The following is an 18,237-nucleotide window of genomic DNA, read 5'->3' as shown; positions in this document are numbered from 1 at the left end:
CCCCTACTGGGGACCTGGCCCTCAACCCAGGCATGTGCCGTGACTGGGAATCGAACTGGAGTGAACGACCCTTTGCTTCACAGCCCGGCACTCAGTCCACTGAGCCACACCAGCCAGGGCTGCTTGAACTTATTCTGAAAGTCTCATAGACCTGTGAAATTTTTTAATTTGTTATGAGAATGGATGTAATGTTAAAGTGCTTTCATTAAAAAAAAACAAAAACTGTTACAACCCCCTTAAGGAAATTGAAAATTTAAAAATGTCTCTATGATCCCACTGCTCTAAAAGAACTCTTTTTCCAAAGTCTTTTTGATCTTCATGTTGTTGTGTTTTTTTTTGACAGTTTTTGTATAATTTGCACAGCAGGGTTGGCAAACTACAGCCCACTGGCCAAATGCTGCATGTTTGTGTAAATGGAGTCTTTGGCACACAGCCAGGCTGGTCATTTACATATTGTCTCTGTTTTCCCGTCACGACGGCAGGTGTGGGTAGTTGGGACAGAGACCGTATGGCTTGCAAAACCTACAATGCTCCCTCTCCGATCCTCTGCAGAAAAAGTGTGCCCACCCCCAGCCTGGCGCGCGCAGAATGTGGCAACCCGCTTTTTATATTTTTTTTCCCCCTTGGCCACAGGATTCGTCCACAGTGTTCTCACATTTCTCATTGTAAGTGTCCCAGAATATTCCACGGAATGGATGTCGCAAGCTTTTCCTAACCGTGGCCTTTTTGCTGGACTGTTAAGTCACATCTTTGTTTTCCTCTCAGAACTGTCACACATTTGCAGTTATTTATTCAAAACACTTGACTAAGGTCCGTCCCAGACACTGTACCAACATAACTCAACGCTCAAGTCAGCAGTAAGAAGTTCGTGTGAGTGTGACCCCATTTCCCAGATGGGAAGGTGAAGTCGGAGGAGTTAAGTCCACGGGCTGCCGCGTCGACCTCCAGCGGCAGAGCCAGCTCTGCGTCAGCTCAGCGGGCTGGCTCCCGAGGCCCAGCAGCTCCGTGTCCCAGAAGGGGCAGGCCTTTGTGACTCCGCGTGAGGGTGGGGGGTCCAGGCAGTGACTCACCGGGAGTGAGCCCCGCCCAGCCGCCCCCAGCCGCCCCCATCACCAGATCTGCTTAATTCTCTGGTCTTCTGGGGCCCCAGCCAGGCAGCCAGGGCCACGTGACCACAAACTTTGTTTCTTTGTGGGAAGCAGCCCTGAACAGAGGGCCGGCTGCCGATACTGAAGGAGAACACGCTATCTCCTGGGCAGAGAGTACCATTGGGGCTGTTGGAGATAATGACACATTTGCCAGCATTCTAGCTGGGCTGAGAAAACAACAATAAAAGCGCAACACACTGCCCAGTGGAAAGGAAATGGCTGAGGAAAGTTTGTGACATTGTCCCTTGGAGTATTCTGGGTCACTTACAATGAGAAACACTAATGAGTCACACGCGGGGCGCCGGTGGCAAGCTTGTGTCTGGTTGGTCCTCCCCGAGTCGGGGGGCCTGTGGGGGGCTGACAGGACCTGTGGGCTTCCCAGGACACCGGGCACCCAGGCTCCAGGGGCGCATGGAGACCGCATGCCCGTCCAGGGTCCGTGCACCTTGGCGGAGGAAGCAGGTGCACGTCCCTGGCCCACGGAGACGTTTCGAAAGTAGATTGCGTGAGCGCTGCCCACGGGACGTCTGCGACCTGGTGGATTCTGGAAGGTCTCGGGTTGAGAAATGCCCAGGAGGAGAGGCTGGGGGTTGGAGGGAGACCCCGCTTGTTGAGAAGGCCCCGAACGTCGGCCTCATCTTCCAGAAGAGGAGAGGGGGCTGGGGTGCCGTCACCCAGGAGCACGGGATCTGGCCCACGCCATCCACCGCTCTGGTCTCCGGCACCGACTGCCAAGGTGTTTGGTGCAGAGCAGGCGGCGAAACCAGATTCGTCACCCAAGGAGCCGAGCATCTCCTGAGCTCTGGAACGGGAGTGAAGGGCCTGGTGTGGTTCTCGGGGAGCAGACGGGACGAGCCCACCCTGACTCTCTGCCTGTCCCCTCGAGGTCTCTGGAGGACACACCCTCCTTCCGGGTGGGAGGAGAGGGCGCAGGGGGAGATGTCACCGCGACCTGGGTTTTTCTCAGCCGTCAGTTCCTGGAACCGCAGGCCCTGGGGGTGGGGGGGTCCCCCCTGCAGCTGCAGTGGGCTTCCCTGTCGGGCCTGATTCATTCTGAGCCCTGACCCAAAGGGGCCCATCAGGGGTGACCCCGAGCTACACATGCCTCTCTGGCTTGTCCCCATCTCAGGCACACTCACTGTGGAGGGGCTGGCCCGGGCCAGGCTCCTCATCATTGGGGGCCGTGGGGACTCACTCCACACCCCGCCTGCGTCTGCAGCCAGCCAGATGTGCGGTGGGAAATCCTGTTCTGACTCAAAAAGGAACCTTCCCCCGCTTTTGCCTTCCTGACTGACTTCCTCATTTGGCTGGCCGTTTTGCAGCATGGCACAGGGCTGGGGCCAGACTCTGCGCCTCAGTAGCTGTGTGGCCTGGGCGGGAGAGTTGGCCCCTCTCAGCCTCAGTTTCCCCACCTGGAAGGTGGTGCAGTCACATCTGCCTTGGTGGTCGGCGGGTTGGGGATGCACAGCACCTGCCCGGTGCCTGGCCCATAGCAGGTGGCCTCACATGTAAGAGCTTTTGGTGACATTTTTTCCAACTCATGGAAGTCTATTCTGGGATCCAAAGGTCAAGACCCATAGTGACCTTGATACCCATCTGGGGTCAGATGCACCTGCAGTGGGGACAGGGCAGGCAGGACACTTGTTATCCACCAGACAGCATCGGCCATGGTGCTGGCTGGTGTTTGCTGGGACAGGGCCCCCGAGGACAAGTTCAAGGGCAGACACCCGGAGGATGGGGGCTGCAGCTGCACAGCTCACCAGATGTTTGCACATCCAATCAGTAGTTGAGAAAAGATCCTTTGATTTGACCTCCTGGCCCTTTTTTTTTTTGAAGAGTAGGTTTTCACTAAGAAGGATGACTTGGGGACAGATGGCTCTTGCATGTGACTTAAGGTGTCGTGTTGCAAGGAGCCTGCTGTTGTTTCCAGATGCTGCCCCGCTGCTCATGGGCGGCCAGAGCATACCGCTCCCTCGCCCCCAGACTCTCACTGGCTCCCTATTGCCCACGAGGTCCGAGCACCCCTTTGAACCCCAGGCCGCTCAGGCCCCCCAGCCTGCCTCTCCACCACTGCTTCCTTCTCGCTCCCTTTGACACTTCTCTGAACTTGGCCTTGCAGCCCACCTCCCAGCTGTTGCATGTGCCGGTCCAGCTCCATCCACTCGTTGTGCCCGTACCCGCTTCTCATCTCCTCCAGCCCCAGCTCAGCCTCCACCTCTGGGTCAGGGTGTCCCCTCCCCTGGGAGCCCTTCCCTGGACCCCTGATCAACGTCACCGCTCCATTCTCTGGGCGCCCAGAGCTTCGGGCGTGTCTCCCCGTAGCAGCCTCGTCCAGAGTCCCTCAGACCCCGAGCTGTCACCGGCAGGGTGTCAAGGCTTCTACTTCCCCACGTCTCCGCCCGTCCTTTTTCACCGCCTGCTCGTCTGCTGTAGCCGCCCCGCTGGGCGTGAAGTGGCACCTCCTTTTCCTTTCGGTTTGCGTTTCCCTGAAGGCTGAGGACATGCAGCGTCTTTTCCTGGGCCTCTTCGCCATCTGGGTGTACGCCGAAGAAATGTCTGTTCAGGTTCCTTGCTCGTTTTATCACTGGGTCGTCTTTCTAGACCAGATTCTCTATTAGTCACATGGTTTGCCAAGATTGTCCCCCGTTCTACGGGTCATCGTCTCACTCTCCTGTGTCCTTAGAAACACAAAAGTGTCGACTTTCGTGACGTCCATTGTGTCTATTTTTTCTTTGGTTGCTCGAGGCACATCTGAGAAACCATCGCCTAACCCAAGGTCAGGAAGGCTTACGCCCGTGTTTTGTTCTAGGAGTTTTATGGTTTCTGTGCTTAGCTCTCCCTTTTGATCTGCGTGGAGTTGATTTTTGTATTTGGCTGGGGGTAGGGGTCCGCCTTCCTTCTTCTGCCCGTGGGCAGCCTGTCGTCCCCGCGCCCCTTTCCCCGTTACCCTGTCTTGGCATCCTTGTTGAAGATCCGTCGTCCATAAATCAGTGAGCCGATGGTTTCTTTATCTGTGGGTCATTTTAAAGAAATGGCATGCTTCCCCTTAGAGGCGCTGGATGTCTTTGCACCAAGATGAGTCCTGGCCTCAGGGCTGGCACTGAGCCCTCACGAGGTCTTGGGAGGGTCTCTGTCCTCCTCTGAGCCTCCTCCTCCCCACCTATAGAATGGCACGGGGAGATCAAAGCGTTCCTAGGAAGTGGTCCAGCTGTGACATGCTGAGACTCAGCTCAGCGAGGTGTCTGCAGAAACTCTCACTGGCCCCTTGGGGTGTCCCAGCATCCCGTAAGGCTTTGCCCCGCAGTCAGTCTCCAAGCTGGGGGCAGTCCCAGCAGCTGCCTGGCCCGGCCAGATGGGTGGGAGGCAGCCCTGCCTCTCGAAGGATGTTGGCGTTGCACTCACGTAGTGAGCCGCGTCATTGGCCTCCTCCACGCCAGCTGTGCCCCGGCCTGCGGTGTATACAGCTGAACGGACACGGCCTCCGCCCTGCGGGGGACAGTCTAATGGGAAGGCAAACACACCAGCAGTGGTCACATGGGACATGCTGGTTGGCGCTGTGCACCGCGGGCTGCAGGTGCGAGTGGGCGGAGGGCAAAACACAGCTGTGCAGATAGAGCCCCGTGTGACCACAGGCCGGAATGTCAGCACTGGCTAAGTACCTGGAGACTCTCAGGCTGAGCGGTGGGGTGCAGCCACTGCGAGATCTCCCCAGCAATCACCTGACTCGCTCCTCTGCCGGCCCTGACACACTCGCTGACCGCCTGGCCGCAGGTGCAGTGCTCTGCTCCGAGAGAAGCCCCTGGCGCGGACTGCCCGAGTTGCAATTCCTGTTCTGCATGCTTTGGGAAGTTATTTCACATCTCTGCGCTTTGCTTCCTTAGCTGTAAAACGGGGTTAATAATAGCACCTACCTTGTGGGACATTTGTTTCCAAAGCAATATAAAGTTGGAATTGTAGGCTGGAACAATGTAGCATTTAGTCTGGCATGCTATGCACCTGACTATTGGGTATTGTAGCCCACGGCTCTTTCATGTTGCAACATGGTAACAGGGTACGATTGCCTTTACGTTGCAAGAACCGAAGGTGATCATTACAGCTCTGGCATTTGACAGAGCAGGGCTCCTCGGCAGTGAGTTTCCCTTGCTAACAGCGAGTGATCTTTAGGAGCTCAGAGAGCCCCACCCCCAACACACACACACACACACACACACACACACACACACAGATTCCATTCATGTATCTGTTATTACAGGTTTTTGGCTGTTGGTGCAGGATGCCTGGTTTTGTCCTCAGAGAGCCTCCTGTTCTAGGAGTCCTCTGTCAGCATCCTTGGAATTGGAGCAGGTTCCTGTCGCCTGCATGTCTCCCTGTCACTCAGCTCCTCTTTCCTTTAGCCTCCAGCCTACGGGCAGGAGCTCACACGAATAGCCTTAAAGTGGGAGGAGCCTGGGAGCCCAGGAAGCGGGTCCTGAGGTCCATGTGCAAGAGTCCGTCAGACTGCTGCAAAGTAGAGCCACAGCGAGATAGCACTGCCCGCTGCCTGGAAGGGCCGTGATGAAAAGGACTGACCCCAGCTGAGCGTGCGGGAGCTGGAGCTCACACGCTGCGGGCAGGAATGCAAAGCGGCGTGACCACTTTGGAAAGCCGCCTGGCAGTTTCTTAAAAATGTAAACATACCGCTACCTCTGATTCAGCCACTCCACCCCTAGGATCTCTGCAAGAGAAATGAAAGCATATGTCCACACAACTGTTGGGAACAGCTTTATTTGCAATAGCTCCACGCTGTCCATCTGCCGGTGCACGACACGGGCAGCGGCACGGCCGAGGCGCAGAGTGACCACGCTGGGTGGAGGCCAGGCCGGAAAAGGTCGGCACTATCTCGTCTCACTTATGTAAAAAACCTCCCGAAAATGCGGACTCGTCTCGAGTGCCAGTGGTTGTTTCCCTTGGTGGCGGAGAGCTGGGGAGGTTCCCCCTCTGAGTGGCGAGGAACCACATCTGGAAAGGGGAACAGGGAGGCGTCCTCTGCAAGGAGGTGTGGAGGGGTGGAGTGGGGGAGGGCTCAGCGGGCAGCACGAAGCTGGGGAGGCAGAGCCCACACCCAAGCTTCCAGACACATCGGCCGTGCGTGCGGTGCGGCTGGTGCGTGGGGACCAGGGGCACCCTGGTGAGCTGGGGCTGCAGGATGAGGTGGCCCCGTCCCTGAGGGTCCCAGGAGTGCTGGCTTAGTCCTCCAGGGCACGGTTCGTCCATCTGGGGTCTGAGGATGATTTCTCCGGAGAACGCAAGCTCTACGGGAAATTTTGAAGTTTTCGTCTGATAAAACCCAAGAAGACATTGAAAGCCCTATTTCTAAGGCCCTCCTTGGAGGGAGAGGGTTCTGAGAATATATTCTTGTGCAGCCACAGTCATCTTTTCCAAAAGGTCTGTTCCCATGTTCTTTGGGTTCAGGGGCCGCAGGGGAAGCGAGGGGAGGAGCGTGCGGTCCGACCCGCTCCCTTGGGCTGCGGCCCAGACAGTCCAGGGAGGAGGCGCTGGTGCCGGTGGGAGAGGCTGCGGAGGTGGGGCCAGGCGGCCAGGCGGGTCTGTGGGTCCTGGGACGGCTGCCCAAGAGGGGCGCTGAAACCCGGCACGTGGCTCTGATTCCCGGGGCCGAGGAGAGGCCTGGAGAGGGAGGCGTGGGGACTGGAGTCACTGCCACGCTGTTGCGGACCCTGCTGTGGGTCCCCGGAGAAGGGAATGAGGGCAGGTGCGGGGACGGGGCGACATCTTAGAGGCCTCCACCACATCGGACCCGATTATCTCAGGGAGGGGCTGGAGTGGGCCTGAGGTGGGCTTCGTTTGTCACGGGCCGGGTGGAGCGCTCGGTGCTGGCACTCGGGGACGCAGGTGGGGCTGTCCCTGCAGACACGTGGGGTGGGCCGTGGTTCTCGGTGTGAGCCCCCAGCACCGACCTCTCTCACCTGCTGCTGACAGCCCGTCCTTGCCTCCTGAACGGACGCTGAGCACCCCCGCCCGCACCGCCTGCAGCCAGTGGGACCCCGTGGCCAGGACGCCCTCACAATGGGACGCCGGGAGCCCCAGGGCAGAGGCTCTGCCCTGTGGTTGCCTCTCCTCTCTGGCCAGCCTAGTCTTCTGCGCCCCTTCCCGATGGGCCCCCAGAGTCACCTCCTTCTCTCCTGGTTGTCCCGTGCCTTTTCTCCCCTCCCAGACACTTACATTGGACCGTGCGTTGCCCAGGACAGCATTTCCAGGGTAGATAGAAATCACGTCTCCTAGACTCTGGCCTTTTGATGGAGAGCTTGGGTGTGGCTGATTTCAGAGTGACTGGGAATGCTGTTTTATAGTCCAGGTACGTGGGGCGCTGCTGGGCCACAGAGCAGCTGCCAAATGCCATTTCTCAGCGACCGAGAGCTGACTGCAGGCCACCCTCGGAGCACCTGTCGTGCAAGCAGAGCCCGGCCCGCCGCCCCCTTTGCGGCTGGACTGTAAAGTGCCCCTCACAACCCTGTTCCTGGGCAGGGTTTCTCAGGGGGCCGCTGGTGAGCCCGTGGGCAGAGGGTGGGGTGTGTGTCCCGCAGACTGTGGGGCTTTGGTGTGGCTCGTGCTGACCCCTAGGCTGGGCTGCAGACGGTCATTGTTCCCGCGTCTGGATTCAGCCGCCTTGGAGGGCCGTGAAATTAAACGTGATGGTGAGAGCGCCCGGTCCAGTGACTCCCCTGGACGCGGCCACCGCGAGTGCCTGCCTTCCCTCTCTGCACACTTCGCCCTCGGAGTCCCCCTCTGTAAAGGCCACGTGACGGAGACTCCCCAGGCCCGGCCTGGGCTCTGAGCGACGCTCCGGGCAGAGGCCTCTCCCGGACGTGCTCTGCTGTAAGCAAACAAGAGCCAGTGGTCCCAGAATCCACTCGGAATGAGGGCCGGGATGAAAACCAGCTGCGGGCTCCGTTCCTGATGCTCCCCCTGCGGGTACGAGCGCAGCGGGAACGGACCCGGTGGAAACTGTGTGGCGCGGCGGGAGTGAGTCACAGGGGAGCCGAGTGAGTCACGGGACCGGGAGGACCGCCCAGGCCTGGCTCCCGGGCCAGGCTGTGGTGCGGGCCCCGGGCCAGGCGGCAGAGCTGGCTGACCAGGTTGTCACTGCCTGTGGGCGCTGCCGTGGGCTCTGAGGTTTCCCTGGGTCTGAATCCTCCAGGCTTCTGGGTCCCAGGACAAAATGCCAGCGGGCAGCAGGGTTGGCACAGGGCCGAGTGGCCAGGCACCGTGGGACCGAGGCTGCCTGGCAGCTGGGGCCTCGGGTGTTAACCCCGTTTATGTCCTGGAGATGGCTTTCGGGAGCTGAGATGCTCATAGACGCGAGATGACTCATGGAGGGCTGGCTGCCCCGGGCTCCCCACACCATGTGGGGAGCTGTCAGTGGGTTCTGAGGGTGCAGGCAGGAGCACGGAAGCCAGGTAGTGCTACGGTGTTTAAGAGCAAAGCCTCTGGACTCAGGCCGCCCTGAGTTCAAGTCCTGCCCCTGCTGCTCAGCACCCCCCTGGCCCTGGGCAGGGTTCCTGTGTTGTTGGTCCTCAGCTCTCTCAGCTGCAAAGCAGGGAGAAGAACGAGCGTCTCCCTGGCCTCTGCAGGGTGAATGGGTTCAGCCTGTATCATAGGGCCAGGCACACACAGGGCGCCAGGTGCACCTCGGCTGCTACAGTTACTGTGTTTGCTTCTGGACCCGCCACCCTTGCCTGGCTGGCTGCTGGCCCCGCTGAGCCTCAGCTTCCGTCTTGACAGAGCGATACTGATAATACCAGCCACATCACGGCCACTCTGTGAACCCGACTTTGCCCCTCTCTTTGCTTGGAAGGGTTTTCGGAGTCATGTTTTAGGGGCGTTCCCTAGTGGAATTTGGTTGGGTCCCAGAAGGACTCTTGGAGTGTCTGGATCGCCAAACGGCATGTGGTATTCTGGTTTTCGCACTTTCCTGAGAATGTGTTGGACGGATTGAGGTGGGAGCTGTTCCCACCAGGCCCGTATGGAGTGTCTGCCCCTCACTGGTGGCAAGGCAGAGCCAGTGGGGAGCTCCGCCTGCAGCCCCCGCCTCACAGCCCCGGGAAGGAGACGGGGGCGGGGGAAAGAGGCGTCCGCGCCGGCCGATGCCCAGGACACAGGATTCTGAGCCCCGGCTGGCAGTCAGTGTCAGGAGATTTTTGTTGGTGCCAATTCACTGCTGTTTTTCCTGTAAAGCTAGTTCCCCAGAGAGCACATTGCAGCTCAGCCAGTTGCTCAGGGGGCCCAGAACCAGGGCAGAAGGAGCTGCTTCCTTTGCAGCGTCCAGATGGACGGCCTGTGCAGCCCCGGCTCCCGGGCCCTCACACCCATTCCTCCGGTCCCGTGCTCCGCTCTGGGTCACGGGAGGGTCGGCCCGTGGGCCGCGGAGCCCAGGCTCCCGGTGCCGGCCCGGGGAGTTCACAGACAGCTGGCAGCCTCTCCGCCAGGCTGGGGCTGTGTCTCCTCTGGGTCCCCAGGTCCTGCTGCGCAGTGCTCCCAGCCCGGATCTGCTAAGATCACCTCCTCCCAGGGTCCCTTCAGCCTAATGGGGGAAGTGGACCATCTCTGGGTGTTTTTTTTTCTCCAGGCAGCTTCAGTCCCTCTGGTTCACAGCTGGACTCAGAGCGGATCCCCTCAGCCTGCTGGGACTCTGACCTTGTCCTCGCAGGTCTTCCCGGCGCCCTGGCAGGTGGCAGAGTTGAACTTGGGTTTGGAGCCCCTGTGGTGAGTGGGACAAACACGGGCTTTGGCACCCGACAGAACCAGGCTCAGACCTCAGTGCCGCCATGATGGCTGCGTGTCCCCTGCCACTCACTCCAGTCCCGGCGTTCTTGTCTGTGGTCGGGGCAGGGGATGGCGGCCTGGCCGCTGGGCCCCCCGTCCTGGAGCAGGCGCCCCATGGGTGCCCACAGCATTCGGAGAGGAAGGCCCCTCCCCACCCCCCACCCATGCCCCCACCTGCTCTGCCCAGCCCCACTGCGTCCCCTTTGCCGCCTCCTGTGCCACCATGACCCGCCTCTCCCACCGGAGATGCCGGGGCCGGCTTGTCGCCAAGTGCCGGCGCCGTGTGGGCAGTGCCCCGCCGCGGAGACGTCAGCGCCCTTCTCGCCCTGGCTGGCCCTTTGGCTTAAGTCCGTGTCACCTTCCCCAGCACCTTCCCGTCCGCCACACACTTTTTTTTATGACAGTTCCACCACCTCACTCACCCTGGGCCTCCCCTGCCTGGGTCTTGAATTAAACTCTCCCCCTTTGAGGCAATGACTCAGGCCCAGAACTCAGGTTCTGGAAGCTTCTCAGCCTCCCCCAAAGTATACCTTCACCGTCCACCCCTGGGGAAGCCGTGACCCCAGCTGCACCCATGGGCCCTGCCCACCTTCTGGGGACGTGTCAGTCTGGAAGGCCGATGGCCTGTGACCCAGGTTTCCCTGGGGCATGTGCCCTGTCTCGACTGCATGACCGTCTGCCCCGACCCACCACTTGTCTGGCATCGAGGCAAAGTCAAGTCATTTCCCCCCTGGTTGTGCTCTGTGATGGCTGTGCAGGTGCTGAAACCAAGGCCGTTTCCTTTCTGTCTCTGCCGCGAGACCGACGCCAGCCTGAACCAGGAAAGGCTGCGGCCTCCTGCCCCGCCCTGACAGACTCTTCAGGGACAGCCCATTAATACACTCGCAGCCACACCCAGGGCTGCTTCTGGGACTTGGAAGTGGAAATAGCTTTTTCTTTTTTCTTTTTTTTTTAACACTGAGCACAACTTGTTTTTTTCTTTTTGCCACAGTGGTGGGGCCAGGACCACCAGGACCAACTCTAGGTCCTTCTGGCCTCAACACCTGCCCTTCCGTAGGACATATGCCTGGGGGTCACAGAGCCAGCTAGTTTTGCCTGCTGGCCACTGTGGCTCCCTGCAGCTGCTGGACATGGCCTTGACCATCCACAGCGAGGGCGGCAAGCTCTAGGCCATGGGCCACCTTTGGGGAGCAGCCTGGGAATGTAGAATGGTTCTTACCTTTTTAAAGGGCTGTAAAATCAAAGAAAAATATGCAACAGAGACTGTATGTAGCCTGAAAAAATTAAAAAATATTTGCTATCTGACTCTTAAGAAAAAAAGCGCAGCCCTCTGCTGATGCAAAAGCACCCCCGCCCCCTGCGCTGGACCATCTCCCATGGAGGGTGCCCCGGTCTGCCTTAGATTAGAGGGGACCGTGGGGCTGGAAAGAGGGTCGAGCTGGGGTCTGGGGCCCATCTGCAGACCACACTGCCACAGGTCACAGAGGCAGGGCTGTGGCCAGCTGGATCCGTGTTTTAGAGAGCCCCGTCTGGCTGCCGCCCCGCGGAGCCTGGGGAGAGGGCCAGAAGCTGAGTTGCATTCATAGAGGACCCGCTCCTTCTCCCATCAGAGAAGGCTCTGGCTCTCCTCTCTTTGATGGAGGGTCCGGCACCCCTGGACTCACCGGGCCACGGATGTTCTCTCTCCCTGAGGCCTTCCCTTGCCCCCTAACCCTCAGGCACCTACAGAGCTCCCCCGCGGGTCCCAGGAAGGAACCTCGGGAGGAGTGTCTCCCTGGGCCTCACTGAGATTGTGGGCGGGTGTTTCGGGAGCAGCTCCTGTTAGTTTCACCTTCTAAATTTGCATAATGAAGCCGGCCTTTTGATTGGCTGTTAGGAGGCTTGGAGCAAGGTTCTCATCCGGGTCCCTGGGAGGGCACCGTGGTAGGAGGTAGGGGCCCATGAACTTGGATGGGAAACTAGCTACATCCCTACTGCTTCTAACCTTGAACTGTTAGCAGTTCCTCCAGTGACGCAAGGGAGAAAACTGAGACGCAGCGCACTCGGGCGTTGCGGGCGCGGTGGCTGCGTCACGTGTTTCTGTGTGGCCTTGCAGTTGCAGGTTCCCTGAAATGTCACGTGTGCCCATCACTGTTCCCAAAATGAGTAGGCCGGTTGTTAGATCTTGTGGCTTAATGTGTTAATAAGGACGCGTGTGGGTGGGGGTCTTGTGAACTCGATTTTCAATATTTTGGTAACTGTGTTTTCATGTGATCGGTTTCCTCTGCCTTCCTTTGCATTTTATTCTCGGCATTTCAAGCCTTTATTCTGAGGCGTCCACAGTAAAAGTTAAGAGTACCCATCCCCCTCCACCGAAACCAGCCCCCCCCCCCGCCCGCCGGGCTCGTAGCCCCGCCCCCTGCGGCCCCCGCTGGTGTTCAGCGTGCGCCTGGCGTCCAGGGGGCGAAAGGACACATGGGCGGCGCCTGCGTGTGCTGCCGTGGTCGCAGCGTCAGCCGGGAGCGCGTGCTTCATCCTGTGTGTTGCTGGGTTGGAAGGAAATGGTTTGGCAGAACCGGACAAGAAAGAAGTCCCGTCTCCCAAACTCTACCTGCGGCCTCTACCTGCAGACCAGGCCCGTGGTTAGTTCGGTCTGCCAGCCGGGGCCGACCCGTGGGTCCGAGGCGCCCTCGAGCCCCGCTGCCTCCACTGGACCCCTGTGTTCCAATCATGTACCTCGGGGTCCCCACACCCCCCCGCCTCACAGGCCCTGGGTGTTTCCAGCTGGGAGGGTTGTCCCGACCCTCGCCGCCTTTCGGTAATTAGAACCTCCCCGAAGTGTTGGGTCACTTCTGAAACCCAGGAGCCCCATCCCCCACCCCCCCCTTCTTGCTTTATAAAAACAAAGGCCGAGCTTTTGGAAGCCCATCAAGTCACACACTAGACAAGAGATTAAAGCCACAATGAACCAATTTAAACGCCTGCACATTCTAATGTGCTTTTCAAACGAAGCATTCAAACCCTGGGAGTGGCTGTGGGGCACGTATTAAATTGTCAGGAAAAAAAGTCGAAACGGCTCTGAAAGGAAAACAACGCGCTGGGAGCCTGAGCTCCGAAGGGCGGGTGGGCTCAGGTCGCAGACCAAGGTCACCCCGAGGCACCCGCCCCCCTCGAGGTGGGCGTCTGTCCAGGCGGGTCTGATGGCATGGCCCGCCCAGGCAGGGCCCCGGGGGAGGGTGCCCAGGCTCCCGCCCAGCTCTTGCCACACAACCAACGGGCGACTGAGAAGAAAGCGCCAGCAAACCATGCAGCCAACGTGAGGAGCTGTTTTTGTTTGTTTTTAAAAAAAGGATAGGGTTGCCCTTTCTGGAAAATTTACCAAGGACCGAAGAGGAAAAACAAGGAAACAGAAAAATTCCTACTGCAGTTCCACCAACCACAGACAATGGTCCGTAACCAAGGGGCCTCCCGGGGCACCGTGCCAGCGAAACAGAGGCCTGAAGTCACGTGGGACGTGGCATGGGTCCCTCTGGCCACACCCCTCCCTCCAGCTCAGTCACGCGAGCACTGTGATGGCCAGACCTCGGACCCTTTCCTACGAGCATAGATGTTGCTCCCGTTTGCTTTTATTTGTTGTAGAGTTGTGACAACTAAATGTACAGTTCTGTCTCGTTGTTCGGTATTAGCATTATATTCTGAGAATTCTCCATCACAAATTCGTTTTAAGCATACTTTTGTTGGATGCAGAATATTCTGAAGTGTCAGTAGTAGCTTATTTACTTAAGTAATGCCCAATACTGGGCATTCGGATTGTTTCTAGTTTTGTGGTTGTGTTTTTTTGGTGCGTTAAACTTTATACCAATTCTAGGCTATTTCAACATTTGCAGAGGGCTTACTCTGTGCAAGGCATCATGGGAGATGGGAGGATAAGCTAGACACAATCCTTCACGTAAGATGCGGATATAAATAACTTTAATCCAAAGTAGCTTAGAGTTCCCACAAACCAACGAGGACTGGCCCACGGGAGAGCTTTGCCCGGGCTCAGAGGGGTAGAGGCAGTGATAGGAGGCTGCTGGAGACTTCGCCTGCACAGCTGGGAGGTGAGGCTGAGGGCGCACTGGGCCGGTGGCCGAGAGCTGCTGCTTCAGTGGAGGGACCTACACCAGCAGGCAGGTCTCCTGCGGCTGGCAGAGCCAGGGGGTCTCCTCTGAAGCACTTAGTTGGCTGATGCTCATCCGCCTCCTAGAGAAGGTGGTACGAGGCTCGGTGGAAGCGATGTCTGCTGTGGACCCTCTGTCGGCGGACAAGTGGAGACCAGACAGCTGGCTAACCTGCTGTCCCCCGGCCTGAGATGTTAATTTCAGGCCAGTTTCAGGGGCTGGTGTCAGCTCGGCTGGTACCAAAAATTGTGTTTCTTAGAATGAGGCTTTTGATTCACTCAGATCAGATTCATTATCCATCAGCCAATGTGAGGCTGTGTTTCAGGATCCTCTTTGGGAGGGGCTTCAACCCAAAGGGACGGGAAGGTGCTGCTGCGTCCCAGGGTGGGGTGAGCGTGGAGCAGGAAAGCAGAGGGGCCAGAGAGAGCCTTCGCCAACCTAGCCCGCTGGGCTCACTGTCGGGGAGCTCAGCCACAAGGAGCCCTGACCTGGCTTCCTCTCCTGCTGTTTCCAGTCGTCTGGCCCTTTGACAAACACAGTCACCCCTGACTATGTCGCCCCATCCAAGCACAGGGGGCGGGGCTGGACAGTGTCAGCCACCACCCCCCTCGCCGGCTGCCCCGTCAGCCTGCCCTGGGGCCCCTGGCACTCTTGCCCCTCTGCCTGGTCTCACGTGGTCCTGCCTTCAGCCCCGCAGGTGCCATGACTCAGCAGCCCCAGGACGGCTTCGACAGGAGCGTGGAGGACGCCCAGGAGTGGATGAAGGCCGTGCAGGACCGGCTGCAGGCCAACGACGACACCCAGGGGCCCCGTGCCGCCCTGGAGGCCAGGCTGCTGGAGACCGAGGTACGCAGCGCAGTGGCCCCGATGACCCGTGGCCTTGGCCGGGCCCCTCCCTCTCAGGCCTCAGGGTTCTGGCCTGGACCAGTGCTCCTCAAACTCTGAGGTGTTTGAATCTCCTGAGGATGCTGAATTAAGTGCAGATTCTGATCCCGGAGGTCAGGGCGGGCCCGAGATGTGGCATTGATGGCGTGCTCCAGGTGACACCATTGCTCCCGGTCCTCGGACCACACTTTCACACTAACCCTCTGGGCCCCCTGTCCTGGCAGGGGCACCGTGCGGCCAGGTGGGTCCCCAGCCCAGCTGGCCCAGGCCCGGCCTCCTGCCCCCTTCCCTGCTTCCCTGCAGCCGGGTCTGGGTGGGCCCAGGTCGGCCTTCATGGGCCTGTGCCCAGCGAGGAGTGACCCCTTTGGCTTCTCCAGGGCCAGGGCCCAGGTGCACCCCCCACCTGGCACGGAGCAGGGTTTGATACATGTGGAGCTGCACTGACCGGAAGTGCAGGTGCCAGGTGCCCGGTGCCCAGCCCAGTGTCATCATGGGAAAGAGCACTGGGCTAACAGAGAGCTGGGTGACAGTCTCCGTGCTGACGCCAGGGCTGTGTGACGTTGGCCAAGACCCCGTCTATCTCTGGGCCTCAGTTTCCCATCCGTGAGCAAAGCAGTTGGCTTGCACGTCTGTCAGGCTACATCCATTGGGATATTCCACGATTATAATTTATCACCTAGCAATGGTTGCTTTTAAGGAGGCTTACCTTCTCCTGCACAAGCTGACCACACACTGGTGGGGGGGGGGGGTCTGTCCATGAACAATGCCTGGTGTGCTGGGCGTGCTGGTGTGAGCCCTGGCCAAAACTGACTGTCATGGCAGAAAGGAGGGGGTGACCCCGCTTGAGTGACCCAATCAGAGGCTTCCCAATTGGATGATGCAGTGCGCGAAGAATCCAGGGCAGGCGGGCGTCTGGAGAAGGTCAGGTCCCCTGGACTTTGCTGCAGAGGCGTCAATGGGGAGGAGTTAGGTTAGGGGATGTGGGGGCGGGGGAAGGGGTGGGTCCCTGCAGAGGGAGCAGGGTCAGGAAGGCACCCTGGGAGTGGGAACAGCTTGGGGCACATGCCGGGAGCCCTGCCAAGGCTGCCATTATGGCCACACTGACTGTCAGGCAGGAGCAGGGGATGAGGCTAGAGGGGTGGGCGGGGTCAGAGAGTGACAGCCTGAAACACCGAGCCAGGGAGCAGGACCCCTGTCCTGTAAGAGGGCAGTGGACCGGAAGCCTGGGAGGTCAGGCACAGAAGGGGCGGGGCCTGAGGGTGGGGCGGGGCCGGCAGCCCAGGCCCTTCCCTGGTAGGAAGGAGGTGTCTATCGGAGCGATTGTTCCACCCAGGGACAGGGGGGCTGGCACTCCCCGAACACCGCTGTCGGCTTCCTGTTTCATTTCACAAAAGCCTGTGAGTGTGGTTTTATCGTCCCCACTTTTCAATAGCGAAATGGACCCCTAGACACAGTGACAGGCAGAAATTCAAGGAATTGATCTGGAGAAGACTCGATCCCAGGGCTGGGTTCAGAACATCACCGGCCGTCCGCGTGCGGGGACCGGGGCTGGAGGCGACCGAGGTGCGCCCTGCTCTCGGGTTCATGGTGCAACGGAGGACAGGGGTGCACACAGTCTGGGCGGCCACACCAGCACACGTGAGGAACACCGCAGAGTGGGTCTCATGATGTCACTCTGCTCCTCTAGAACCTTCCGTGGCTCCCCGTGGCCCGCCAAAGAAGCGCCAAACTACACCTGGCATCCGAAGTTTTTCAGTGTTGGCACAGCCCTGTCCCCCGCCTCACTCCCCGCCCCCACCCCTAAAACCCCACCTCCCAAGTACGTAGGTCCTCCCGTTGGCAGAAGACCTCCTGGGTTTCCTACCGCTGAGCCTCTGTGCTGCCACCTCTACTTGAACGCCCTGTTGTCTGCGCCCGGGTGTGCCTGTGAAAGGAGACGCTCCCTGGTCCACGAGTCTCTCCCGGCCCCCTCCCAGCCCAGCTGCTGGCGTGCTCTGTCCAGAAACGCCACCGCCCTGCGTGTGCGCTTGCTGTCCTAGGGTGTGCATCCCTGCGGAGCGGGCACCCTGTGCGGGCGGGTCGTTACCCTGGCCGGTGGGTCTGGCTCGTGGCAAAGGCAGGGAGGGTCCTCAGGGAGGGCCATGGACTCGGCCAGGGTGAGTGGGCCCAGGAAACCAGAGGGAGCACTTCTCTCACGTGAGCCCCCATGAACTTGACCTGGAGCCGGGGTACCCCCTCATGGGGCTCGGCACGCTTAGTTTCTGCACGCTTTGCCTTTTCAGAAGCAATTCTGTGATGAGAAAACATTGCCTTCCTTTCGGCTGGGGCCTCCTCTGCCTCCTCAGTCCGGGGACCTCGCCCTGGGGTCTGGGGCCTCCCTCGTCATTCCTCCGTCAGCTCAGGGACGCAGGTCCCGAGTGACTGGGTGCGGATTTCCATGCAGCTCCGAGGCTGTGTGCTCGGGAGTGAGTCCGAGCCCTCCCACAACCTCATCTTCCATCAGTAAAACAGGGAAGGACTGCCTCACCCCTCCAGGCACCGGGACCCTCAGGAGGCGGAAGCCCCCTGGGGGGGGAGGCTGCACAGAGGTCGAGAGCCCCGGCTTGAATCCCCGCTGTGGCCGCGGCACCTTGGCCCCAGGGCTTCCGAACCCCAAACCCCAAACCCCGGAGACTCAGCTTCTCCCTCCGAGGGGAGGGGAGAGTCCCCCGTCTCTCAAAAGGGAGGGAGGATGGAGGGGAGGAATTTAACTGCGAGCTTGGCAGCATGCTGGTAGAGCTGGCCCCACGAAGGGGGTGGTTTCTGGTGGCTCTGGTGCAGGACACGGGCACACCGACCGTCCCTGCCCTGAGCGCCGAGCCTGGGGAGCTGCTCTCCTGAGTAGCAGTCCCCCCAGATCTTCGTCCTCTGATTCTCAGCCTCCTTGGCCCCGCACTGGGGACCGGCCACAGCTAGGCTGCCTCCTCACTGGATTCCAGTCCCCTCGGTGGCCAGGGGCATGCCAGCATTTCCTGGGGCCTCGCTGTCCCTAAATGTGCTGTGCTTCCGTTTGCTCAGCCCCCATCTCAGATGTCTGTGCTTCCCTGGGCTCGGGGCCCGTGCTGCCTCCTCAGGAAGCCTTCTGGGATTTCCCCACAACCCTCCTTGGAGCTCCAGTCACCCTCTGTGGTCTCGTGGCTCTTCCACGGTCACCTGTGCTCCCGTCTGCAGCCCCCACCACGGCCTGCAAGCACCCGGCCGTGCCT

The 18,237-nt window shown here is 59.7% G+C and overlaps 1 protein-coding gene across 2 annotated transcripts in view; it reads left to right on the top strand.

Annotated features, from left to right (window-relative positions):
• SYNE3 (spectrin repeat containing nuclear envelope family member 3) overlaps positions 1-18,237 on the top strand; it is a 74,012-nt gene that overhangs the window by 15,076 nt on the left and 40,699 nt on the right. The window contains exons 1-2 of one of the 2 annotated variants that reach the window (XM_045822899.1): positions 13,990-14,047; positions 14,797-14,953. In XM_045822899.1, coding sequence (XP_045678855.1) covers positions 14,810-14,953 — 144 coding nt within the window. In that variant the 5' untranslated portion in view covers positions 13,990-14,047; positions 14,797-14,809. Of the gene's footprint in view, positions 1-13,989; positions 14,048-14,796; positions 14,954-18,237 lie in introns of those variants that run through there. The other variant, XM_045822897.1, reaches the window with a different exon arrangement.

Source organism: Phyllostomus hastatus, unplaced genomic scaffold (genome assembly GCF_019186645.2).
Source record: "Phyllostomus hastatus isolate PE091 unplaced genomic scaffold, TTU_PhHast_1.1 phas_scaffold_501, whole genome shotgun sequence".
NCBI lineage: Eukaryota > Metazoa > Chordata > Mammalia > Chiroptera > Phyllostomidae > Phyllostomus > Phyllostomus hastatus.
Note: the sequence above shows the minus strand (reverse complement) of the source record. Positions and strands in the feature narration are given on the sequence as shown.